General features: G+C 40.8%; 2 protein-coding genes across 6 annotated transcripts in view; one reads left to right on the forward strand and one right to left on the reverse strand.

The window, feature by feature from the left end:
* The window catches only part of BBS9 (Bardet-Biedl syndrome 9), a 446,549-nt gene extending 433,669 nt beyond the window's left edge, over window positions 1–12,880 (reverse strand). For 4 of the 5 annotated variants that reach the window (XR_010842160.1, XM_059074636.2, XM_059074635.2 and 1 more), the window contains exons 1-2: window positions 10,019–11,069; window positions 2,646–2,768 (exon numbers count right to left, since the gene is read on the reverse strand). Coding sequence is in view for 4 of the 5 variants with exons in the window: in XM_059074636.2 (XP_058930619.1) it covers window positions 2,646–2,757 (112 nt within the window). In the remaining variant the exon portion in view is untranslated. Of the gene's footprint in view, window positions 1–2,645; window positions 2,769–10,018; window positions 11,070–11,128; window positions 11,179–12,099 lie in introns of those variants that run through there. The other variant, XM_067042365.1, reaches the window with a different exon arrangement.
* Window positions 12,872–26,937, forward strand: RP9 (RP9 pre-mRNA splicing factor). The gene is made up of 6 exons (XM_059074654.2): window positions 12,872–13,051; window positions 19,157–19,187; window positions 20,329–20,458; window positions 23,334–23,425; window positions 25,328–25,389; window positions 26,284–26,937. Exons 1-6 carry the CDS (start codon window positions 12,900–12,902, stop codon window positions 26,480–26,482), a joined length of 666 nt encoding a protein of 221 aa, XP_058930637.1. The 5' UTR covers window positions 12,872–12,899; the 3' UTR covers window positions 26,483–26,937.
* Window positions 26,938–27,917: the final 980 nt, after the last annotated feature.

A 27,917-nucleotide genomic window follows, 5' to 3' on the forward strand; every position in this document is an offset into this window, starting at 1 on the left:
AGCTCCCTGAAAGAGCCTCTGAAGCAGTAGGTGCACGCAGTTATCTCCCGTGAGAGATGGGTAAGAATATGTGTATGTGCAGTTGTACGAGGGACAGTCGCCCCATGTAAGGTATAAATGCTGAGAAGATAAAAGATAAATATAAGAACTATTTTTTAGCCTGCCTTCTATAATGTGTTTTTAACTCTGATTCTTGTAATAAACACTCCCTCCAGGTTATATGCTAGCATATAATCCAAGCTGAACCATTCAGATTGTCTCAAGATTAACGAGGAATCCTTCTTCTATGAATCAAGTCAGCTTCACCTAAAGCAATTTCAAGACGCCTAATACTATCCTTTCACTCTCTGATCACTTCAGAGAAAGTAGGGCTCAACTGGCATTATTGTCTCAACTTCCCAAACTGACCTGCAAACTTCTCTTCATCTATGTCCATTCTTACCTTCTTGCCTTCTATCACAGTGAAAAAAATTCTCAAACCTGTTTAAAGTTAACCCTTCCATCTGCGTACTTGAGCCCACCTCCAGCTGTCTTCTCTGGATCCCTGCTTTATCAATTATATCCTCTATGCTACACACTGAATTTTTCCCATTTCTCTTTACCCTACATTGTCCCCAGTCATCATTCTCCCTTCTTCCCTTCACAGCTGTTTCTTTAAAGGGCCATAAACACTCAGTCTTCCCCACCTCTAACTCCTTCACTCTGCAAACCTAGATTTTGTTACCATTGTGCCCATTCATCCACCCTCACCAAGGATACTAACAAACCACTTGCTGCAAAACAATATGGAAGTTTAAAAATCAGTCTTCACGTCACTAAATCTTTCCTCCCAGGTATCAGCCCAACTGGTTCTCCTGCCTCTCTGCCTGCCCTTCTCAGAATCTATTACTGACTACCTGTCCCAAAGCTCTTCCCTTAATGCTCATATTCTCCAGGTTATGGTCCTAAGGTTCTTTCCCTCTTGTTCCATCTTCTCTCTCGGTGCATTTGCACCCATTCCCAGGGCTTCAAATACAACCAGCGTACTGCTCACTCCCAAATCTCTACCTCGATTCTGCCTACCAGACACTTACTTCTGTTTCAAACAGAGCATGTCCAAAACTGCTCTCACTAAACTTCCACTCCATAAGATCAACACTAATAATTCTTAAACTTCAGTGTGCCACCATTCAACTTTGGAGCTTGTCAAAATGCAGAAACCTAAGCCCCTATCCAATCCATCTACCCCCCAGAGAATATAATCTTAGAAGATCTTGTACATCTGGGATAGAAAATTTTCATATATAATAATCACCCCAGAATATTATGATGTAGGTGGTCCAGGCTTTGAGAAATAATGATTGGTGTTTTTTTTTCTATGTGGAACACACAAACACACAGAATGATTTTTGTATAGCCTGCTTGGGAAAACAGAGGAAGCTGCTCACAGCTGGATGTAAATAGGGAGGATGAAACATCTCAGCATATTGGTAACCCACTGGTGGCACCCCAGTGAGGAGCTCTAATAGAAATGATGAGTGAACACTATGTTATTCAGATAATCAGTAAGTATAGTTTCCAACCAAGTTGAGCTTTAAATAGTTTGGGCAGAGGTGGGTTTGAAATTGTTTCTCTCTGTGGTATGACTCTTCTATGCTACCAAATTATAGGGGAATCATAAATTTTAACAAACAGTTGGGCAGGAGGCAGGGTTGATAATCTTTGAAGAACAGCTCAGGACACCTTATGAATAGAAGACCTTCGCCTCTCCTATCAGTAGGAGGGCAGGGCCCAGATTTTCCTTAGAAACAATTTAGTAGGTGCTCAGAACGCTTTAATGCCTCCCACTCTTCTTTGCCAATATAATTTTCTCCTTTATCCCGCAAATTCTACTGTTTTCATTATAGGCAAGAGAAACAGAATAAAGAAAAATGTAAGGGGACAATGTTTATATGCAATGAACAAAAGAAAAATTATTATAATACGTTTTCTTTTTAAGAGGCCAGTGACTATCTGAATTACAAAAAAAAAAAAAACTCATGACTATAAATCACTCAAACCAAATATAAATTTCAAGTAGCAATAATATAGAACTAAAATGTTTTAAAGACCATTTATATGAAGATGCAAAGAGAAGCAAATAATATAAGAATAAAATAGAATATTGTTTCTAGTTTCAAAATATAAAAATGAAAGCAATGATTTAACAATTGTTTTCTACAAACAAATAGAGCTAACATAATTTCTCCATTCTAGTAAATGGCTTTCAGATTCTATTTTAAAAGAATATAATTTTTCTTGAAGCTTCTACAAAAGAAAAATTTTCAAAATTCAAAATATTTTACCAGCTCTACCCTACGAAACCTGATTTTGCAACAAATAAAAACAAATTAAATGATGCCTTATAATATTTTTCTGAGTTCCAGCAAATAATATGACAGAATCAACACAAACCAGAAAAACACAAACAACAAAACATAAGTAGTAACTACATTTATCAGCCTGCTACTTAAATATTACTTATAAGGAAAACTACCTTAAAAACTAGGGTATAGTTATGACAGTTCACCCAAGTTCTATAAAGTACACATTAAAAAAAAGAAGTTGTTTTTATTCCATCCCTATAAAATACTTTGCTCCAAGATGCTTGGTCATAAGTTGTTTACCTTGTCCATTTCCAGTATTGTCAACATCAGCCAAACACAAACAACCTTGATCAAATTCTTCTTTTTCTCCCAGAACAGTAGACCACCAATCACGGGCTTTAAATAAAGACATTTTCGTTCACTCTAAAAAGAAAGCATTTATTTATAATAAAAATCCACTTCACAAAAAAAAATCCACTTCACACCATGATTTATGAATTAATTAACTCTTTTTTGTTGTTGTTGTTCTGAATTAATTAACTCTTAAGGCATACATAGCAAACTAAAGTTAGACAACTTTGAGAAAAAACATTGTATTTAACTCTAATTTTTTGTATTTTGTGGACATATGTGAAACCACAAATCCAAGTGAGTGGAAACATTAATCAGATATTTTGCAATGCCATTGGAAAGTCAAGCTGAGAAATTATACATTTATGTTGGGTCAGTTCTCTCTTCTGGGACATTTAGTAGACAACTGTACAAAGTAACAAACATATTCTTTGGAGGATCAAGATTCAAATTCTACCAGAACTAGTTAGCACATAATTCCTAGGCATAACACCTAATTTCCCTTCAGTTTGGTCATTAAAAAGACTGCAGCATCTGCTTTCACAATGAGTTGCTGAGAAGAGCAAATGAGATCAAATACATCAAATGACTAACACTGGAAGGGGTACATTACAGGTACTCAAAAAGCATTCACTCCATTTCCCCTTTCTAATTGTAGAAAGGAAGATAGAAGAGGGAAATTCACACCACAAACAACCAGGAAAAGTGGGTTGTAAGTCTATTTATACCACTAATTACCTGTGTGTCCTCAGGCAACCCACACAACCTCTCTGTGCTTTGATTCCTCATCTAAAATGAGGATACACCAGCCATACCACTGAGTTACGAATGTGGTGGATGTGAAAGCCCACTGGACCTTTTGAATTACAATACAAACATCACATACCCTGGGATTCTATGAGAATTCATTTATCTAACATAAATGAAGCTTTCCTTCATGCTACACTGATTTAAATGTTAGGATACGCAGTCAATTCTCTTTATTCAAAAAAACTCTGTTCTATAAGGTTGCAGCAAACATTGAATTAGCAAATACTGAACGAATGCTCCTAGAGGAAATACAGATTTAGGGTCGTGCAAGCCTCTATTTACAACATTTTCATCAACAATCAATACATAACTTTGTTTTTTGTTTGTTTCTGTTTAAAGATACTTTATTTAATATATTGCTGGTTCATTAACAATGAACTCAGTGGCCAACACTATAACTTATATTTGAAGGAAGCTTATCTACTACATGTATTTTCTCCATAGGGTATGTCACAGCCTTCTTGCACTTAGGAACATTAGGCAGCACTTCTGCATGACTTTGGAGGACAATTTTAAACAGCAGTATCACACACACACACACACACACACACACACACACACACACACAATCCCAAACCACAGAGATGTCGAAAACATGGCACTAAATAGACTACGAAAAGGATCCTTGTTTATGGTATGAGAGCTGAAACAAGAAGGCAAGAAGGCAGAGTTGCTGTGTGTGACATCAGCTGGGAACATGCATATCAAGTGACTCAAATTTTTTGCAACTCTGCACACAACCATGAATGACCTCAAAAGCAAAGTGCTATTTATTTATTTATTTGTTTTTTACTTAAGTATATTTGATGTACAATATTATATGTCACAGGTGTACAATATAGTGATTCACAATTTTAAAGGTTATACTCCATTTATAGTTATTATAAAATATTGCTATATTCCCTGTGCTGTAAATATATCCTTGTAGCTTATTTTATACATAATATCTTGTGCTTTTGAATCCCCTACCCCTATATTGCCCCTCTGCCTTCTACGTTACCCCTCTGCCTTCTGGTATCCACCAGTTTGTTCTCTATATCTCTAAGTCTGCTTCATTTTTGTTGTATTCACTAGTTTGTTGTATTTTTCAGATTCCACATATAAGTGATATCATATGGTATTTGTCTTTCTCTGTCTAACTTATTTCATCTAGCAAAATATCCAAGTCCATCCATGTTGCTGCAAATGGCAAAATTTCTTTCATTTTTATGGCTGAGTAGTATTCTATTGTATATATATATACCGCATCTTCTTTATCTATTCATCTGTTGATGGATATTTAGGTTGCTTCCATATCTTGGCAATTGTAAATAATGCTGCTATGAACTTTGGGGTGCATGTATTTTTTTTAATTAGCTACAACTCAACAATTTTCTTAAATGAAGCAACAACAACTTGGGTGGATCACAAGGGCATTATGCTGAGTTAAAAAAACAGGTTACCAATCCCAAAAGGTTACATTTTTTTTTCTTTACTTCATTATTTTTTACTGAAGTACAGTTGAGCTTCAATATATATGAGTTTCAGGTGTACAGCATAGTGATTAAGTATTTTAATCCATTAATCCATTATTTTAACTCCATTAAAAGTTATTACAAGATAATGACTATAATTCCCTGTGCTATACAACTTATCCCTGTTGCTTATCTAGGTTTTTTTTTTAATTTTCATTGGAGTATAGTTGATTTACAAAAAGGTTGCATTTTAAATAATTCCATTTCTATAACATTTTCAAAATTACAAAATTAAACTGATGGAGAACAGATCAGTAGTTACCACGGTTAAGAGAGGCTGTGACTTTAAAGGAATTTCTTTGAGGTAATGAAAAAGTTCTGTAACCTGACTTTAGTGGTGGTTTCACAGGATAAATTTTATTTCTTAGAACTATATTTCTCCCCCTAAAATAGCATATGTAATATAAAACCTGGGAGATCAAAATAAGATTTATAGTTTAGTTATAGTATTGTACTAATGTCAATTTAATGGTTTTGATAATTGTACTTTATCATTGGGAAACCACTATTTTTGCAACTTCTGTGTGAACATAAATTATTTCAAAGTGACAAGTTTAAAGAAACAAACAACAGGGGGAAAAAAGAAAGAAAACTCCATCTAAGACCCTCTCTTTATGCTAAAAAGGAAAGTAGTCAGGTAAAGGCAAGGTGTTGATGAAAGTGAAGGAAAAATACATAGCAGGTAAATAAACTTATTATGAGTTTTAACATTTGGGAGAGTTTCTGAAAAACATCTGCATCAGCTGTTATTAATAATGGCACTATGTAACCATACAAATTGCCGGATGACTAAACTTCAAGTCTCACAGCAACTATTCAAAAATGTAAGAAACACTCCTATTATACTTTTATTGGATTTTTTTAATTTGAGAGGGAAGTAACAGTACTTAATAAATACCATATATTCTCATTATGTACTCGAGATACATTGGAAAATTATAATACGCCATACCATTGGACTGCCGCAATGAAGATACATCATTCTCTTGCAGCACAGGGCAGAATACTACCCAAATTCAATACCATTCAATGATGGATTCACAGCACTATAGTCATCATATAGTCATTATCATAGCTATGATTACTCAAAAGGATAAAAAGCATAATCAGGAAAGGGAAAAAGTGCATGTATCTGTAGTTTGAATATAAACGCACATGACTGCATCAGATGAAAATAGCTATTAAATGAAAATGGCCTTAAAAACCTTTGTTACTGAAAAAATTTTTTCAGCTTGCTAGAATAACGGGGGGGAAAAAACTCCAATATTAAAAACTAACTCTCCAACATGGTGTGTAAATGGAACTGTTCTACATCAAGCACTAATTTCTCATGGACTTCTATCATAAAATTTAATATCTATTCTTAGTAACAAAATACCACTGGCAACATTTATTTCCTTCCTGTTTCTCCTGCTCTATCAATTTCTCCTTAGTCACCTACCACTTCATTAGCTTCTGAAAGCCCTCCTTTCCTAGATTGTTTAGCTCCTTGCTACCCAAAGTGTAGTCCCTGGACCAGCAGGTCAGCATCACCCAAGAGCTTGTGAGAAATGCAGAATCTCAACCCCACCCCAAACAAAATCCCCAAGTGATTCACATGCACCTTAAAATCTGAAAAGCACTAGTTGCACGGATACCTGATAGTCTAAGTGGATGTTTTCTTAATGCTCTACTTCTCTTCCTTTTTCCTGTGACCTCTGTCACCAGTTAGCTACCTTTCCAAAGCTTGAAAAAAGGACTCACTTTTAAAAGCAAGAGCTTCAACAGCTAGAAGGTACCCATCTATCAGCTGGTCTTCTCATTCTGTAGATTATAATGACTGCACTAAATCACACAGCTAATGGCAGGAACTTGCTTCTGCATACCCTGTCCCTACTCTGGACCCTTGTATTATTAGGCTGTCACTGCCTGCAATTTAATATCCAAAACACTGAAAAAGCATGGGTCAGTAGAGGGATTTTTTATTGTTTCGCTTTGTTTTAATTTTTAAAAGGTTGGGGGAGGGATTACTAATTTCAAACCTAGGTCCAACAAATGGCTCTTCCTCACAAGACCACAGCTGTTTCATTTCAGACGAACTTACTTTCATACCAGGGCAAAACATAAGTTAATACATAGCAGAACTGCATAAATTCCATTATGCCAAAATTCTGCACACTGGTTCCCCCATGATGTTAACATTTACCATGGTGGACAATAAATTATTGAATAAGGTCTTACATCTTTGAAAAATTAGTGAACGATAGGAAAACCAACAATTTGGGCTGATGGTCAGTAGTATGTTTCCCAGTGCCTCTCTCTCCAATTTCAAGGCAGAAGCAGAGGAAGGTGCACTGCCCACTCCCAAGAAATTAAGAAACCACAAACCCTCATTTGTGCAATTTGTACATCATTTATTTCCTTTTCTAAAAATTGGTGTATTTTTAAATGACAGCATAGGCTGCAAGGCAAAAGGTTTCAAAGGGGAGCTCTTTTCCACTTTGGCTTCAAAGATGGATTTGATAGCAAGTGTGAACAACTTAAGGTTGCTGGATATCCCTGTTTATCTGAAAAGAAAAAAAGCTTAATCCTTTAGCTTGAACAAATAAAAACACACCTACAAAAAATTTCTCTTTGCACACAGCAGTTGTGTTCCTAATAAGCTTATATATAATCACTTTTATACTTGCTCTTAAATATAAGTCTTACAGAGACACTGGAGCACATTGATATCTAATGGAACTCTGACGAAATCTTTTGATAATATAGGTATTTCTCCCATAACCATATGCTAAGCAATTTAAGGTTTCAGAGAATTCCTCTTTTCGGCGTGACATGTGAGAAGCTCCACTGGCCCACTTCCCAGTGAAACTGAAAATTATTTTATGTTATTTATTTTATTTTGTGGTACGCGGGCCTCTCACTGTTGTGGCCTCTCCCGTTGCAGAGCACAGGCTCGGAACGCACAGGGTCAACGGCCATGGCTCACGGGCCCAGCCGCTCTGCAGCATGTGGGATCTTCCCGGCCCGGGGCACAAACCCGTGTCCCTTGCATTGGCAGGCGAATTCTCAACCACTGCGCCACCAGAGAAGCCCGAAAATTATTTTTGAAAACAACCATTTCAAGTCTCTAGAAATTGTCCTAAGAGCATACAACAAATAAAGAAACATTAAAAATCTAAAACTCAGTATGAACAGTAAGAGTCTGTAGCATTAAAACTAAGACTCACTCCATACTCCTAACTCAGCAAGATGGAAACTGCACTCCAGAGTGGTACAGCCAAGAACCCTCTCCCCACAGCTCCCAATGAGAGAACTATTTTCCCAGGAAGGGCAGGACATCAGCATTATTTGTCCTGCTCCCAGCTATCTGTTGCTGACTACAGAAGAAACTGAAAATCTAAATAAACCTATAACAAGTAAAGAGATTGAATTAGTATTCAAAAAACTATCCACACACACACAAAAAAGACTAGGCTCAAAAAAAGAAAAGACTAGGCTCAGATGGTAAATTCTACCAAATATTTTTTTTTTAATTAACATCAATTGTTCACTAACCTCTCCAAAAAATAAGAGGAGGGATCACTTCCCAACCCATTCTATGAAGCTAGTGTACATTGATACAAAAATTAGACAAATACAAGAAAAGAAAATTACAGACCAATATCTCTTACAAATATGTATGTAAAAATTCTCAACACACACTAGCAAAGTGAATCAAGCAATATATTAAAGGAATTATACACCATGGCCAAGTGCAATTTACCCCAGGAATACAATGTTAGTTTAACACCCAAAATTAATTAAGGAAATATACCAAAACAATAAAATAAAAATCAAAAACCACCTAGGCATGTCAACAGAGTCAGAAAAAGCATTTGACAAAATCCAAAACTCTTCCATTGTAAAAATACTTGATGGAAGAAATGTTCACATATTGAGGTATGGGGAAGTCATTCTGGCTTATATATGATTTAACATAAACTTTATGCTAACTAGAACAGCCTGTCTCACGGCCTGTCAGACATGCATTGTACATCTGCTCAAACATGCATTGTACACCTGCTTTAACCATTAAAGGAGTGTATTTAAAAATCAAAATGGAGGGACTTCCCTGGTGAAGCAGTGGTTGAGAATCCACCTGCCAATGCAGAGGACAGGGGTTCGATTCCTGGGCCGGGAAGATCCCACATGCCACGGAACAGCTAAGCCCCTGTGCCACAACTACTGAGCCTGCGCTCTAGAGCCCACGTGCCACAACTGCTGAAGCCCGTGCACCTAGAGCCTGTCCTCCACAACAAGGGAGGCCATCACAATGAGAAACCTGCGCACCGCAACGAAGAGTAGCCCCCACTAACAACTAGAGAAAGCCTGTGTGCAGCAACGAAGACCCAACGCAACCAAAAATAAATAAATAAATGTATTTTTTTAATTGGCATGTTTAGTAAAAAAAAAAGTGAGATGCCAAAAAAAAACAAAACAAAAAACAAACGAACAAAAAAAATCTCCAGGAAACAAAAAAAAAAAACCTCCAGGAAACTGGAGTCGATTGCAGGAATTGATTGGGGAAGGAAGATGCTAATAATATCACCTCAGCTCCTTGAAACTGCTGTGGTCTGCAAGGTAAAGGGAGAAGGAGAAGCAATAATCCTATTGCAAGAAGGAATTAGGGAGTATTAGTACATGCATCCTCCTTCAGTCATAGGATGGAAACTGCTTTGACCATTTGCTCACAAGACCTGTTGAAGTGTCACAGGAGGAAAATGCTTGTGCGCCACATAACATTCCTGAATGGAATCTCTAAAAATTCTTATCACCCTTTCTCAAAAATGTTCACAGGATCACACACACACATTGTTCTGGCAGTCTCGTTTTGTTTTGTTTTGAATGCAAAAGTCCTTCATAAGAAACCTATCCCCCAAACCATTATATGGCATCAGAGAATCAATCTGACTAAAAAATAAAACACAGACAGGGCATTCATGCACCCGATGTTTAATTCTAGACATACTTTCTTACCTGATGCTGAGTCAGGTGGGTCCTGCCCCACCTTTCTTCGAACTCTCCTTCCACCGATTTCCCTTTAAGAACGTCTGCCAGGATTCCAGGGTTGGAACGACGAGCAAGAACGGACGGTGCAGGAAAAAGCAACGCTTACTTCTCCCTTTCGTTCTCCTGATCCAACTTGTTTCACGTCCCAGGCAAAGACAGCGCCTCACCAGTTGGCACCACCAGCTCCACAGAGCTGGAGCGATCCCACCAAGCAGCTCCCCTGCATCCCCTCTCTGTCACCCTCAGAGACAAGCAGGAAAAACGGCATCAATCCCGTGGCAGATATCAGGCAGGAAAGAACAGCGGTAAGACCTGCTGCTCACAAAGAGGAGGAAATGATGAAGGAGGTAGTGAGTGGGATGTAGCAGAAAAAGGACAGCAGCGGCGGAAGGGACACCTACCCACTCAAGCCTAACTCCAAGCCATCTCCGCCCTGTTGTCATAGCACTTTACAACGAACGCTACTGCGCAAGTCAGATAACTGAGCCCCGATGCCTTCTGGGGGTTGTAGTCCTGAGTGTCAGGAGAGAGGAAGGCGGAGAATTTTTTTTTGAGTGATGTTTGGAATCAGATTTCTACTGGACGGAGCTAGAATGAACTACTGCCCGGTCCTCATTGGCAGAGAGAGAGAGAATTAATTCGACTCCCCTTTTCTGTCCTTGGACAGTTCCTTAGACGCAGGCTCTGAGGAAGACCCACCTCCCGCCCCCGGCGGGGACGCAAGCCACGCCCCTCCCACTCTTTCCTCCATTCCCGCCGCCCGTGGGTGGGGCTTTCCTCGGAGGCGGGGCTCGGGCGGTGCGGGGCGGGGCGTCTGGGTTGGTCTCTGGGGCGGAGCATCCGAGGCCCGAGCCACCCAGCGACCTCTTCTCTTGACCAGGAGGCACAAGAGGCCCTGTCCATGGACCAAGCGGCCATGGCGAGGGTGAGCGCGGGAGCAAGCTTCAGCGTGTGCGCCCTGGTGGCTGGGGTGCTGCTGGCCCAGTACACTGTTACCTTGAAGAGGAAGGAATATGTACTGTGCGTGGGACACCCGGAACGTGCTGTTCTGTAACAACAGCGCTGGAAAAACACTACCTGATTGCTTTCCCTTGGTTTTCTTCTTGATTCTGTAGACCACCTTCTTTCTGCAACACAATTACATTTTCTTTGTTTGTAAATCACAGCTTCCAAAGACTATATCCTCCTTGTTGACTGGATTTGGATGTCTTATAAGATATCATACAGGTCATTTATTGGCCCAGGTAACTTCCATCGTTATCGAGCGCAAGTTTGTGTGCCTGACACACAGTGAGGCCAAACAAACCCAAATGTTGGAGCTTGGAGCAGAGAAAGGTTTATCGCAGGGCCATGCCAGGAGAACTGGTTGCTCATGCTCAAAAAAAACAAAAACCCTGAACTCTCTGAAGGGTTTCACCAAAGCATTTTTAAAGGCAAGGTGAGGGAGGGGCGTCCCAGGGTATGTGATCAGCTACTGCACAACTCTGATTGGTTGATGTTGAGGTAACTGGGTGGTTAATTTAACATTATCAATCCTTAAGTGCCAGAAGGTCTGGGGGCTGTAGCTCATGATCATCAAGTAGTTAATTTCCTCCACTTGTGGTTTTTACCAAATGAAAAACTCAGGAAAAATGCATGAGATACTATTATCTGGGTACTTCAAACAGGAGCTATAGCAGAGTATATGGGGGAGGAGTCTATCCCAGAAGGTTCCATAGGGTCCTGATCTGTTACACATGAATGGCTGAATCATACATTCATGCAACAATTTTAATTGGCTTCATTCTTAGAGGAAGAGGTCATTTCCAAGTTCCAGAACATATATCAGCATAATTTCACATGTCTGTGCATAGCTTCTGTGTGTTTGTGTTTTCTTGAATAAATTTGAAAGAGCTCTTCACTTTGGGGGATTAACAACTGAATATTTTGTCAAGCATTTCCCTTATGCAGTTATTTTTAATTCCTCTGCAGCTTCTTCCATTATTTCAAGGCTGAAAAAATTATAAATCAGATACAGTTTCAAAGCACAACCTAGTTAAGCACCTTACACTTTTGCATCCTGGCTCCATGACCTACTAGTTCTGTTTCCTTGGGCATGTCAGTTAACTCTCTGGGCCTCTTATCTGTAAAATAAGGATAATACACATGGGTATTACGTACAGCACTTATTACGATTTTAAAAATTAAATCAACTCCTATTAAGGGCTTAGCTCAATGACTGCATAAAAAGTGCACAGTGTATATTAGCTTTTTGTTTCCATAACCCAAACCTTATCTGAATACAGTATACTACACTGACTATACATCGCATGGATCACATGTTCTGGAAAATTGGAGAATTTCTATGGAAGCCTTGCTTTCTTCCAAAACTGGATGAATCCTACTAACATGTAACGAGCAGCTCCTGTATGCCTAGCCACTGGGGGAATACAAAAATGACTTGCACAGGTTTCCCGGCCTCCAGGGACGAAGATCTCGAGGGGAGGCGCCCGACCCGGAGAGTGGCCCAGCCACGCGCAGAACTGGCTCAGGGTCCCGACAGAGCGTCCTCAGCACCGAGACTCCTGGCCGCCGCCAGGGGGCGCGCTCCGGCCTCCGGCACCAGCCGACCTGACTGCAGGACCCGGCGCTCCGATCAACAACTTGAGGCCGCGCTGTCCTTTGGGCGGCGCGGTGCAGGCGGCCGCGGAGGGGACACCCGGCTCGGCCCGGCGGGACGCGGAGAGGCAGCGGGAGGGGGCGCTGCGGGGCTAAGCGTGCGCAGCGCAGAGGAAGTACCGTCTTCGCCGCGCCGACCGCCTCAGCCGCGCCGCACGGGGCCGCCTCAGCCGCGCCGCGCGGGGCCGCGATGTCGTCCCGACCCGGGCGGGACGACGCGGGGGCAGGGGGCGCGCGGCGGCCGCGAGAGCCTCCGGAGCAGGAGCTGCAGCGACGCCGGGAGCAGAGGCGGCGGCGGCACGACGCGCAGCAGCTGCAGCAGCTCAAGCACCTGGAGTCCTTGTGAGTCCGTCACGCCGCCCCCAACTAATGCGAGGAATGGGGTCGGGGCCCGCCCGGGGTTGGAGACCGGCGAGTGGGCAGGTGGGCCCGTCGGACCCCAGCGAGCCGAATGCGGGTTTTGATCCCGGGTTGCGGGACGCTGGACTCTAAGTCGCTGGAGGAAGAGGGGGGAGGCTCCATCCCCAGGCTCGTCTCGGGCGCGCGAGGCGGCGCCGGGCGGGCGCTTCCCCGCCGGAAACGACGGTTTTATTCCTCGCGCGGCGACGTCGGTGTAGGTCAGGATTTGAATACAGGAGAAGTGCGGCTGCGCCGTTGGGTCCTTTCTCTTTTCTCAGTTCAAGGGGCTCGCTCTGAACTGGGTAAAATCCCCATTCTTTTCACCTAGTGCTGTTAACTAGGGAACAAAAAGCCCAGTCCCGTAAGAAGAGTGCGCGGTGAGGAAGGGAAGAATAAATGTGGGGTGAGGGCCTGGTCCCTGACTCTTCGGGAGGAGCTGTCAGGTAGAAGAGAGCGTGGACTTCTCTCTCGTCCCCAGGATTTTTTTTTTTACCAGTGTTAAGGGTGGAAGCTACAAAGAGGCCAGTTCCGGTTCAACAAGAAGAATTAGGATGGGAACATATGTATATGTATAACTGATTCACTTTGTTGTGAAACAGAAACTAACACACCATTGTAAAGCAATTATACTTCAATAAAGATGTTTTTAAAAAGAAGAAGAAGAAGAATTAGGACCAGAGCCATAGATTCTTGCTGGTCAGCGTGGCCTGACCTAGGAGGCACTGTACTACTCTCCCAGCTACCTGGGGTTGGAGAGAGTCCAGATAACCCCTGAGAGAAGGGTTGGTTGTAAAGGAGATTTAAACATCAGGTGGAAGGTTGGATTAATGACCCTTGCCGTTCTTTTCTGTTTCTGTCTTTCTGTAATCAGCTTTAGAAGTCTGACTTTTCTAAGTTTGGTGTTCACTGAGTTATCTGAATTGTTTTAGGCACTTCCCGTTACCTACCTTCTCATGATTGCTGAGACAGCATGAAAAGTCCTTAAAGGGTTAATCCTTCATTATTAACCGCTGGGAGCTTTGGCACAAAATGCATACTTCCTTGTAGCCTGGCCTGCTCCTTTCAGTGTGGCTCTTGAGCTGAATTTCACTTCATTGGGCAGTGGTTATGGATTGCTGGCATCCACGGTCCTGGCCCCTTCAGGGCACTCTGGGAGGCTCTTTGTTGCCTGTGCAAGGCCGATGTTGAACAATATTTCCCTAGGATAAGTTCATGCAGAGCTCAGCCGCCCTACTCCACCCCCTAGCCCCCAGTATCCTAACTGTAGGATGCCACATAGTTGTTAATACTTTACATTTATTTTGTAGCTCAGAGCGCACTCGGACATCCTTTTATAGCCTCCTTTTGCACATGAGAAAATGCAGGTTCAGCAGTAACCTGATCAAGCACACACGGAACTGTAAACTAACAAAACTAAAGAGAAACCTGGGGCTACCCTGGTGGCGCAGTGGTTGAGAATCCGCCTGCCGATGCAGGAGATGCGGGTTCGTGCCCTGGTCCGGGAGGATCCCACATCCCACATCCCACATGCCAAGAAGCGGCTGGGCCCGTGAGCCATGGCCGCTGAGCCTGCGCGTCCGCAGCCTGTGCTCCGCAATGGGAGAGGCCACAACAGTGAGAAGCCCACATAACGCAAAAAAAAAATAAATAAATAAAATAAGTCAATGGCTTCTGGCCATATGATTTATAATAGTTAAAAAAAAAAAAAAAGAGAGAGAAACCTGGGTGTCTGATTCTCAGACCAGTGGGATTTTTCAGTTCAGAGATTTTAAAAGTTCTGGGCTGTTGACATATTTACAGTTTGGCTAGTTCAGAGACTTCTTTCCTTTTAAATGAAAGTCTGTATTTCCCGAATAATACTTTAACGTAGTTTAAACATAAAATAGTATGAAAAGTCTAATTTCAAAAACTAGTGGTCTGTATCTCTACTCACACTCCCTATACCTTTCCCTCCCACCAAGGCTTCAATGGGGAAACTTAATTTTTTCTCTGGGATTTAACTATTTCTGAATTATATGCTTATACTGCTTTTTTTCGATAGTAAATGTTACCTATTAAGCTTATGTTATAGTAGATGAGGGTTTAATTCTCTTTCCCTTCCCTTCTTGTCTCCAGCCTTGTATCTCCTCTCAGGATTTCTGTGTGGCTTCTAACCTTTTTTTTATTTCTTTAATTGTCATTTTAGAGAGTCTGGGGAAGGAAGACAGATAAGTAAGTTGGTCAACCAGGCATGTTAAGTTCCACTGTGGTTTTTTACAAATGGAATTCAAATCCTTTTGCCACCTGGTATGCCCTCTTTAGTTACCCTCACACTTCTCTTGTCTTTTTCTTACACCTGACCTTAATTTTTCTTACTCTTACCATACCTGCCAGGCCCCCAAAGTCATCTGAGTCTTCCACACATGCTGCTGCCCACTTTTCAGCTCTGTCACTCATGTGCTCCTGGGCTACTGGGCATAACAGAATGGACATTTTGAGTATATGTGGAGTTAAATCTCTGCCTTGCAGCGCCCATAGGGCCAGGCTACAGGAACAACTGGGATGGAGTATGCTTATGTGAAGGACTCTTCCAAAAGAAATCCTACCCCAACAGTCAAATACACAAAGAGTATTATTAAGTACTTGGCAAAATAAAGATTTTTTTGTCCCATGCCTATTTAGGAGATAATCTCATATCGAAAGTTATCTTAATTTAGTCTTTATACTGCCCAGGGCAACCTGTCACAATCTGAATGATATAATGGCAAGAATTCACAGATGGCACAAAATAATGGGCCTCCACTAACTTTTTTTTTTAATTCTGAGGATTAATTACAAAGATAATAAACACTTCTCAGCTGTCACAGCACAGAAGCCAGCTACTCAGTAAACACACTCCAATTCTCATTTCCAAATCTGTTACTTTCAATAGTTAAATATTACCTTAATCTTTGAGAAATATCTTTTTAACATGCTACCTAAACTAATGAATTGTTTAGCCCTAGGAAAAAACATCAACCACACTGCTTTACACTTGTGGAAACAGTTCTAAAATGGACTTTTTTAGGGAAGTCCATTGCTAATAATAACAGATTTCAAAGTGTGCAGTTCCAGGGGCTTCCGGGCTTCCTTGGTGGCGCAGTGGTTGAGAATCTGCCTGCCAATGCACGGGACACGGGTTCGAGCCCTGGTCTGGGAAGATCCCACATGCCGCGGAGCGGCTGTGCTCGTGAGCCACAACTACTGAGCCTGCACGTCTGGAGCCTGTGCTCCACAACAAGAGAGGCCGTGACAGTCAGAGGGCCCGCGCACCGCGATGAAAAGTGGCCCCCTGCAAAGCCCATTCACACTGATTTAGAATTGGAAAACATTCTGGCTGGGATATGGGGTTCTCTGCTCCAAAAAAACAAAACATCTTCTTTATCAAGACAGTTCTAAAGAATGTCAGAAGAGAAAAATGATACAATTTGTTAACAAGGTCGATGTCTTTAATTAAAGGGAAAACAATCCACGTACTGAGAAGTACAGAACTTCAAATGCAGTGGAACACTCTTCCCAGGGATTTTGGACAAGAGCGCGTTTTATAGGGCCTTAGGTGAGGCAACTTGGAAATAGGGCACGATTGGCTAGAGGGTCAGGGATTTCCTTAGACTAGCACCTCCTCTTATCTAGGGTCAGATAACCTGAGTTGGAGGATTCTGATTGTGGTATTCCAGATTTCCTTGACAGTGAGGCATTTCCCATTAGTGCAGGCTGACTTAGGTTTAGATTTGTGACATGAGCTGGTCCACTGGGGAGGCCTCCATTCTGGGGGTCCCAAGCTATGAAGTACCTTTGTCAAGAATTACATGGGTGTTTCTGAGAGGAGTTTCAACTTTATGGCTTTTCTAGATTTCATTTAGGAGTACCCTTATCCCCTTAGTTCTCCCTTCTGGTACTTAGCACTAAGCCTGGCATGATTATTGTTGACTGGTTACTTCTGCAAGGAGTAAGTTTTTAAGTTGAACCTTCAGTATCGCCTGAAAATTAAGTTTAGTTTCTCCTAACATACCTGTTCTTTTTTGGTAGGTGGAAATAGCAAGTTGGTTAGAGCAAGAGTGAGGATTTAATTACTGAAACAATTAGAGAAATAACATTGAAATTTTAAAACAAAAATGCAGCCTATATAACTCTGTAGCAGAAATGAGCTCCTATTAGCATATTTTTGGCCTTTTTTTTTTTTTTTCCTACATCCCAAGTTACCTTTGGTTTATCTCTCATACCTTTATTAGCCTGGGCTTATACCAACATAGGTGTAAGGAAGATGACATTAATTTCATTTTTCTTTTGTAACTAAAAAACATTAAGGCAGTGTATTTGCATGTAAATAAATGTAAGTGAAAAATAAAGCTCCCTCCCTCAGGTATCCTATATATATATAAAATCTCCCTTTTCCCATACACACAAATAGAACCATACCAAACACACTGTCCTATACACTATTTTCTTTCTTTTAACTTAAACAATTTTTGACTAGTTTGGGGATAATTAGTATCTATTTGACTATTAGATAAATGATTAACCATTTTCGAATTTATTATTTTCACTGTACAAAATTCAAAAAATTAATCATCTCTGAACTCACCTTCTGTGTGTAGCAACTTTGGGACTCTCCCATTTCCAAGTTGTTGGAGCCAAGATACAGTTTTAAACCAACCACAGCATCCCAATGCCCTCTCTCAGTAAAATTTCATTATATAGGCATTGAAAAGACCTCAGATGTTCAGTTGTTCTGCCTCTTTCCAACTACTTTTTTTGGCTGCATCGTGTGACATGAGTGATCTTAGTTCCCCAACCAGGGATTGAACCTGTGCCCCCTGCATTGGGAGTATAGAGTCTTAACCACTGGACTGCCAGGGAAGTTCCTCCAACTACTTTTTTTTAAGAATGGGGTTGTGTCAATTAGGCACTCATTTAAAAGCCAGACGCCCATGCTATGTGCTGCATAGCCTGGAATGTGTCAGTACTTGAAACTGAACATAATTACACCTGAAAGTAATACAGTGTTATGTCAATTATATCTCAATTTTTTAATTTTAGAATTGATTTGTTTAAAATGAACCCTAGCATTGGCTGCTGTTTTTCTAGATTTGGCATCCATCAGCCTTTTCCAGAAGTTCCAGTGGAGTGATGAGAAGTGGAAATGAGTTGGGAGCACAGACATGATTTGTATCCTCAGGACCCTGGGGGTCCGAGAGCTCTCTCTGTTGGTGGAAGGGGAATACGTTTGCACACAATCAGTCACCTGCCTCTCTAGCAGTAGTTCTTCATTGAGTGCCAGCCTGTCGTCCAGGCACCAAGCAGGAGTCCTGCATCCCTGAGTCCCAGGAGGTCAGTAGGGGCATGAAGGGCAGTCAGAGAGCTGCGCAGCAGACGGCAGCCCAGCAGCCGACTCTGCAGACAGGATAGGCCAGTGGGGAGGATCTTGAATCCGGAGCTTTTGGGGCCTGGAGGGGCGGGGGGCAGGGGGAAGTGGGCGAGGTGGGAGGGGGAGCTTCTGGGACAGATCACCCTCCTCTCCTTCCCCTACAACAGGCCCTTCCCTCTGGCTTTGCTTTCTCCCCTCTGCACAGCCCCCATCCTTGTCAGAACAGATCACTCACACACCCCCAACCCCATGAGCCTCTCAGTGTTAACGGAAGCTGGAAGTTATGGTAGGTAAATCAACCAACAACTGTAATGACAGGCTGGAACCATAATTCGTCCCAGGCTCTTGTTACCTCACATTTTCTCTGCAATCTCTTGCTTTCCCTTCTTCCAAAGATAAAATCGCTGTGCCAAGACACCAAATTATGATTTCAGTGAATTTAAGTTCTACATCGAACAGGATGTGGTATAGCATCAGTTTATTTATATAGGACTTCTGACTGCTGGGCATATTTTAGTAACTGTTTTAGTTATAATGTACTTTTAAGGTTTTCTAAAAAAAAAAAAAGCCTTTTCATTTTCGTCTCCAGTTGCCTTTTGCTGATTGAGATGTGTTACATTCCTATGAACATGGTTGATGACTGGTGTTTTCTTCCTTTCTAGTTATGAAAAACCTCCTCCTGGACTTATCAAGGTCAGTGTGAAGTTTGTACTTTTGGTTTTTCTCTGAGACAGATTTGACTCAGTGCTAGACTCAGTCACTTGTTATGAAAAACAGCTGCATAAGGTTTGAACCTCCTTTTAATGATAGTTCTGTGTCTTCCCTGCAGATGGCAGTCGGTTCATGCACTTTGGGCTTTGTCACAGCCTGTGCCTTTGCAGAAATTTAATCAGCCTTGTGTCCGTCCCCTAAGAAACCACTGCAGGCCCCCAAGTGTTCCTCAGCGCTCACTCCCATTCTTTCTGTCTCACTTGTGACTGCATCTCCTCAAAGCTCTCCTGCCCCATGTTCCTTCTCTGACCCTCCCGGTGCTGATTTCTTGAATGTCATCAGCTCAGAGAACACTGGAATCAGGAGACGTGAAGCTTATCCAGTCCCGCCCTACCTGCTGCAGGAGTCCCTCCTCCAGCACCCTGGCCACAGTGTCAGTGTCTTTCTGCAGGAGCGAGACTTAGAGGACTTAAGGCCAAAGTAACCTTTTCTGTTTGGTAACTTTCAACTTAAAAAAAAGATTTTTAGAAAACATTCTTCCATTATAAATTTAATATTCGTGGAAACTTGAAAAAATCATAAGGTAAAAAAACAGCACCTTAATTATACAGTGCAGTTATTTGGTAATGAAAATAAATCTCACAAATACAGCATGTATGAGATTATAAAACATGACAGTGGCCTTCAAGGTCTAATAATCTATTTTACTCTAAAACATTGTTCTTCTTATTCCCGGAAACCTCACTTGTTTAACTCTATATTCTGCCTCATTCCACAAAGCTTTTAAGTTAGCAGAAAACCTTTTGTGATCTTAGAATCTAATTTTTGTGATCTAGAATCAGAATTTGGAGCTCACAGATCAATCCTATGTAAACACTAGTAACTCTTCTCTAAGAACAGCTACTTTGTTTTCATGGTATAGCTAGCTCTTCTAGTATAGTTACTTCGGTTTTTTTCTGTCAGTTATGATTTGTCTTTCTTTCTAGCTCTTCAGAGGGTAACTTATGATGACATTGGGATCTCCAGCCCATGAAAAAGCCAGGCAGTGCTGTGTTCTCAAACAGGTGGGAGAGAGTTCCGGTGCTTTTTTGCCACACAGCTTACACACTGTTTCCTTTTTCAGGAAGATGAGACTAAGCCAGAAGACTGTATACCAGATGTCCCAGGCAATGAACATGCCAGGGAATTTCTGGCCCACGCACCAACCAAAGGACTTTGGATGCCACTGGGGAAAGAAGTCAAAGTCATGCAGTGTGAGTGTGGAAGGGTTTCAAGTAACACCCTCAATACATGCAAGTTATAGACCACTGTTTACAAACAAGTTCACTTCTTTTAATTCATTCTCACCACAGCCCTGCTAAAGTCAGGGCATGACTCTGTGCTGTAGATGAGTAAGCCGCCTTGCATATGTTATTAAGTGTTCTGGGGTAAGAGGCAGAGCAGTGCTTTGACTCCAGGGCTTCTGGCTGGCTGTAAGGGTAATGGTCTTCCACAGGGCCGTAGCTGCCTGCGGAGTATATGCTTCAGTAATATTCCTGTAACAGAAAGGATATTCCATGTAGAAATGCCACAGGGGACAAGGGATGCATTGGAGGGTGGTCCCTTGGGTCTTGCCTCAGTCAGTCATCCTCATCAGAGGTGTTGAGGTTTTATCCAGGTAACCTGAGAGGAGCTCTGGGCCACAGAGGGTGGGTCGGGAACAGGTAGAGCTCTGTGTGCACACCCTCCACCGCACCAGAGCAGCAGCACCTTCATCCAGTGTAAGACGGCATTTGAAGAAGGGATACAGCTGCCTTTAAAGACATTTGTTTGTACAAAGATTCTTCACGCACATAATTAATATAGCGGTTCTCAGCTCCTTTCCTTCATTCCCCTCACCTAAAAGGCGACAACCTCAACCTTTTAGGAAGGTTATTTTGAAGTTTATCCCTATGTATCTATAAAGGTTTTTTTTTTTTTAATTAATTAATTTGGCTGCGTTGGGTCTTCGTTGCTGCGCACGGGCTTTCTCTAGTTGTGGCGAGTGGGGGCTACTCTTGACTGCGGTGTGCAGGTCTCTCACTGCAGTGGCCTCTCGTTGCAGAGCATGGGCTATAGGCACGTGGGCTCAGTAGTTATGGCGCACGGGCTTAGTTGCTCTGCAGCATGTGGGATCTTCCCAGACCAGGGCCCAAGCCCATGTTCCCTGCATTGGCAGGCGGATTCTTAACCACTGTGCCACCAGGGAATTCCCTATCCCTGTGTATCTAGGTAACAGGATTACATTCCTGCCCCTTGATTTTTCAGGTTTCTTCATTATCTGTTGACTTCTTCCTGTAGAAAACAAGAATTCAGCTCTTTTTTTCTTCCTCCATCCCATCTCATACACATACCCTTCCTATATCTTCTTCCCAGTAATAGTTATATCATAACTTTAGTTAAGTAAACCCTTTGTGTTTATTATTTTCAGAGTTGAATCACGTATTAAACTGATTACATTTCTTTCCTTTTTTTTAAATTATCGTTAAAAACCACTCCTCTCTGGGCTTCCCTGGTGGCGCAATGGTTGAGAGTCCGCCTGCCAATGCAGGGGACGTGGGTTCGTGCCCCTGTCCGGGAAGGTCCCACATGCCATGAAGCGGCTGGGCCCGTGAGCCATGGCCACTGAGCCTGTGCGTCCAGAGCCTGTGCTCCGCAACGGGAGAGGCCACAGCAGTGAGAGGCCCACGTACCACAAAAAAAAAAAAAAAACACTCCTCTCTGTGACAGGGTAGTTAGTTGTGCTTCACTTACCATTTTACAGTTCTTTTCATTGACTTGCAAATTAAAAATGTTTAGTCTGGACCAGAACCAGTTTTACATGAAGTTAATGAAGCTTAACCTTTAGGGCCCTTGTACCTTCCAAAGGTCTTTGGAGTCCCACCAGTGCAGTTATATGGTTCTTTCTTTCTATAAAATTTACCAAGGCAAGACTTATTTCCCCCTAAAGAGCCCTTCCTCTCCTTAATTTATGTAAGCTTCAGACTCCACAGAACTTGGATCCAACCCAGATGGAAAAACACATGCACACATAACCCCGTATTCATTGATTTCCATGATCCTAGTGTTATCTAGAGCAGAGCTTCTCAAACTTAGGGTGGGCCTGAGATTCTGTATTTCTGACAAGCTCGCAGGTGATGCTAATCTTGCTGGTCTGTACCGTTGACCACACTTTGAGTAACAAGGATCACCTTTCCTTTAACAAAGAATTTTGATCACAGATGGTATGGATCCTTCTTGATACCCACACATCAATCCGTGGCATTTAAAATCCCCCCCTTTTTGTCATAAAGACAGACATGTGTTTGAAGCAGTCTGCATTTGCATTAAAAGTGCATTCCTTCTTCCCCAGGTGGAAATAGTGGGGAGATAAGGACAGGGGCAGGTCAGAGAATCCCTAAACTTTATTTTTTCCCAATGGTTTCCTACTACCAACTCTCAAATTAAAATATAAAGGGGAAAACATTATTTCCCTGTCATTGCATATTTTCAGGAGCTACCAGCATGGAGCAAATTTGGCAGATCTTACCTATAATCCGTCTTCCTGCTTCCTGACCTCCTTGGTTGGAGTTGCTTGATGCCTGTATAGTTTACTAGGTCTGCTGGAACAAAGTACCACAAACTGTATGACTTAAACGAGAAATTTATTGTCTCACAGTTCCGGAGGCTATAAGTCCAAAGTCAGGGTGTCCTCTTGGCTGTGAGGGAAGGATGTATTCCAAGCCTCTCTAAAAACCCTGTCTCCCAGTAAGGTCACATTCTAAGGTACTAGGGGTTAGGACAATTCAATACAGTGGGGAAGCAGACAGGATGACACAATTCAACCTATAACACAGTTAAAAAACAAAAAATCACACTTTGCTTTCTGCATGGGATTGTTTAGTAAGTACTTGGTTCATTTCTAAACCTCTATGATTAAAGGATACTTGAGGAAGTAATTAGTTTCCCTCTCTTTTCTGGGATCTTACATGGTTCATCCATTAATTATATTTGCTTTTAAAATTGGAATCTAATGAAGAATATCTTTAATATGATCTACTGTTACTGTTATCTTGATTGAGTAAAAATGCATTATCTTACAGAAATATATCCCTTTTTCTTTGTTTTCAGGTTGGCGTTGTAAACGGTATGGTCACCGAACAGGCGACAAAGAATGCCCTTTCTTTATCAAAGGCAACCAAAAGTTAGAGCAGTTCAGAGTAGTAAGTAAAACCCCAGAGTGTCAATTTACGTTTACTGGAGATAATGAATGTCGGTGAATCAGGCAGTCACCAGTGAACTGGAGGTTCACATAAAATACATTCCGAAAGCCTTTAGGCCAAAGTATCTGGTGTTAACTACATCTCTATTAAATCGAATTTGTGTGAAAGATTAGTTCATTAACAAAAAAATGCATATTAAAATGTTACTTGCTTTTGTCTTGGGAACAGTGCTTTTTCTGAAGCAGGCATTTTTATCAATTCAGTTAGTCTTTTTTTTTTTTGGCATGCAGCTTGTGGGATCTTAGTTCCCTGACCAGGGATCAAATCTGGGCCCTCAGGAGTGAGAGCACAGAGTCCTAACCACTGTACTGCCAGGGAATTCCCCAGTCTTTTTTTACTTATGTAAAAAAATCATATTTCATAAATAAAATCAGGGTTTTAGTTTCCCAGTCTTTGTGTAAAGTCTGTATATTTTTCTATCATAAACTGGAAGTGTGTGTATAAACGATGTACCCTCTTTAGATGGCAGTAAAATCAATCTATCATTTCATCACTTTATTTTAACAAAGTCACCTCCCAGGGTTAATTCACCATTCAGTAACTGTTTTGGTCAATTTAACTATGCTATTACAGGATATATTGGGATTATCAGCATATCAAACAGGGTTATATAAACATTCTCCAAGATATTTAAAATACTGGGTTTTCATTTTACTAATTTACAGAAAATATTCTGGATAAATCACTGCTACCTGGAATGTCAGCTTTTACAGTGCCTATAATAGATAATTTAATGATAAATCTCAAAAACTTAAACATATTCATATTTTTAAAATTTAGAAACCTAAATTCTAAGAATTGATCTAAGGATGTAACAGAACATCAGTATGCACAAATTATTATGAATATATAAGGATAACTTTCAGAATTATTTATATGATCAGAAAATAGAAACTGAAGAAAAATAGGAAAAAACTGCAGTGTCCAATATACAACATAAGTTACCACAACATATAAATCATATAGCTTTTAAGAATGTTTTAAAAGAATATGTAATGTTATAGGAAGATATTCATGAAAGCATAAGTGAAAAAGAGAATAGAGTTGTATATATAACATGATTATAATCTTCTATAAATTATGAATAATGACTGGAAGAACCACACTAAAATATTAACAGTGGATATCCCGGCTGGTAAAATAATAGATATTTTTAACTTTATGTTTTCTTTGATATGTAAAAATTTTATAATAAATAAACATACTTTTAAAGATAATTCACATGCCATAAAATTCATTCTATGTGTATTCATATTTTTAAGTAATTTAAGTAGCTTTTAATTATACAAATATAAGAATAAATTTGCCTTATTTTAACAAAATGGAAACATTACAGTAAGGTTTTTCACAATTGATTTTTCAAGTCCAATCTTGCTTCTCTCCCCAGAGGGAATTTGTAGTAAGTAGCTTGAATATACTTCCATACTTCTCTTTGGTCATATCCAGTATGTTTTTGTGTACCTATAAATGAATCATTCTTACGCATCATTTCCAACTCACTTGTTTTGCTTAATAATATCTCTTGATCATCTTTCCACATAGAACAAATAGAATTACCTCAAGATTTTTAACCTTGAGTGGTATTTAATAATGATTTTGCCATGGTTCATTTCCTTATAAAAGCTATGTAAATTATACCCTGTATTTGTATAACTGGAAAATCTTTTTTATAGCCTCCAGGAGTTTGAAATTATGGCAACCCTTAGGAAGGATTAGAACATATTAAATATAAAATTACACCACATAGGAGGGGAAAAAATTGGTTTCAGTGAAAGAGGGATTTAATTTTAATTTAACAGTCTATGAAGCCTAACCTAACCATAACCTTCTCTAACCCTCAAGGCACATGAAGATCCCATGTACGACATCATTCGAGAGAATAAACGACATGAAAAGGATGTAAGGTGAGATTGTCCAGATGATAACAATATCCTCTTAAAGTTTGAAATTATATAGTTAGGAACTTTATAAATTAAAATTTTTTTAATTCCAGTATTAGAGGAGTGGTTTTAGTAAATATGGTACTTTAATTGCGAAATATTTGGAAGACAGGAATAGTCCCTGAAAAAGCCAGTGTGTGGGGAATGAGCAGGCCAGCCTGTTCTACTTGGGTTAACTTAAAGCAATGGTTTTGGCCCAGCCCATTCATGTCACTGATAGTTGACGTTGGCAACTGTAATTTATCTTCTCTAGATCTTCTTTAAAGATCTGAGCTTTTGTTAAAAATTCCTAGACAGGGTTAAAGACAGGGTGAAAAAACAAGAGGACTTTTTTGGGGGTTTGGGGGGTATTTTTTCAAATTGGTGATACTGAACTATAATTATACATAATTATTATATATAATATATATACATAACATATATTCTTCTTCAGATTCTCTTCCCTTATAGGTTATTATAAAATATTGAGTATAGTTCCCTGTGCTGAATTACAATTTTTTTTTTTTTTGAATTACAATTTTTGAGGAGGTAGATTACTATGAACTTGAACAGTGGGGGAATGATTTAGGAAAGTATCCATCTGTTAGCAGTTATAATAGTAAGGACTATGGAAACATGCAGAAACATTTAGGACAGTGAAAAGAATACAAAATAGCTTGTACACTGGTTCAGTCATGTAAAATAGGCAGAGGTGTAGACAAGAATGGGGAAAACTTGCAAAAATAAAAATGAGTACTGTCTTTAATGAGGTGATGCTTTGTGACATTTTTCACCCTCACTACTGTTTTTATATTTTTATCTAAAAGAATTTTTTAAGTTACATTGAATATGTTTCTTTGGTCAATCTTATGTGTTTAGGATTCAACAGTTAAAACAGTTACTGGAGGATTCAACATCAGATGAAGATGGGAGCAGCTCCAGTTCCTCAGAATGTAAAGAGAAACACAAGAAAAAGAAGAAGAAAGAGAAGCATAAGAAAAAGAAGAAAGAAAAGAAAAAGAAGAAAAAACGAAAGCATAAGTCTTCCAAGTCAAATGAGAGTTCAGACTCAGAATGACAACAGCTTGACTTGTTCAACATTCTCTTCTCAAAAATCAAAACACTGTGGCCAAAGATCAGAGGAATGTGGAATCAGAGAGGAATAGGAGAGAGAGACACCAAGAGAGGAGGAGATTTGGTGTCACAGGTGTGAATTCTCACCTACCTTCCAGTAAAGATGTGACCCCCCCAGAAGAGTGAGTTGTATCTTGCCAGGTGCTAGCTCTGGACAGCGGCTGATTTCAGGCTGGAAAGCTTTTCTCATTGTTCTCCTCCCTGCTGATCACTGTGGGTCCTGATTCCTTAGAAATGCCTCTGGCAGGGTGGCCAGACTAAGGGAATCTCTGAGGAAGCTCCTCCAGGTGCTGCCACAGCTTCCACCCTCCATGGTGGGGCTACTTAATGCCCTTAGATTTCAGACTTGACTTTCCTCTGTTGTCGAGGATAATAAAAGCTCATTATTTATTTTTTAAATGTATTTATTTTTTATTTCTTAATGCATGCATGTATGTGCTCCAGATTTAAAAGGTACCTAAGGTTTACTTATGAAAACTCTTACTACTTCCTTTCTCCCCCAGCTTCCCAGTTCCTTCTCCCAATGGCTACCAATTTTACCAGTTTCTTGTGAAGTCTTCCAGGAATATGGTATACATCACAGACAAGCATAGAGCTTTTTTTTTTTAAACACAAATGCTGTAAACATTCATCTGCACGTTATTTTTTTACCTTAACAGTATAAAACTTATTTTTTTATTTATTTATTTTTGGCTGCATTGGGTCTTTGCTGCTGCGTGCGGGCTTTCTCTGGTTGCGGTGAGCAGGGGCTATTCTTTGTTATGGTGCATGGTCTTCTCAGTGCGGTGGCTTCTCGTTGCAGAGCACGGGCTCTAGGCACGTGGGCCTCAGCAGTTGTGGCACGCGCTCACAGGCTCAATAGTTAATGGTTTGCAGACTCTAGAGCGCAGGCTCAGCAGTTGTGGTGCACGGGCTTAGTTGCTCTGCGGCGTGTGAGATCTCCCCAGACCAGGACTCGAGCCCGTGTTCCCTGCATTGGCAGGTGGTTTCTTAACCACTGCGCCACCAGGGGAACCCTAAAACTGATTTTAATATTAAGTACATCCTGCGCTGCTGCACCAAAGGTACAGTGTATTCATAATCACCTGAGATGATTTGTTGACTGTGGGGAGGGGTTCCTATAACAATAATGAAAAATCTTGTGTGGCTACATTGTATTTAACTTGCTTGGATCTTACTGCCCCAGTCCTAAGATTTTTCCAGAGTAACTGACTCAGAAAAATTTTTAAGACTATAGGGGAATTACTATTCAGGGTCAGCTACCCACATCCCCAAATATATCCCTCACTTCCTTCCTCTTCCTGTTAGTAAGCATGGCCCACCTGTGCTCTTTTGCTTTGTGCCACAGCAGAAGCAGCTTACCCATCAGGGTGGTGCCT

This window comes from Kogia breviceps, chromosome 9 (assembly GCF_026419965.1).
Source record: "Kogia breviceps isolate mKogBre1 chromosome 9, mKogBre1 haplotype 1, whole genome shotgun sequence".
Lineage (NCBI taxonomy): Eukaryota > Metazoa > Chordata > Mammalia > Artiodactyla > Physeteridae > Kogia > Kogia breviceps.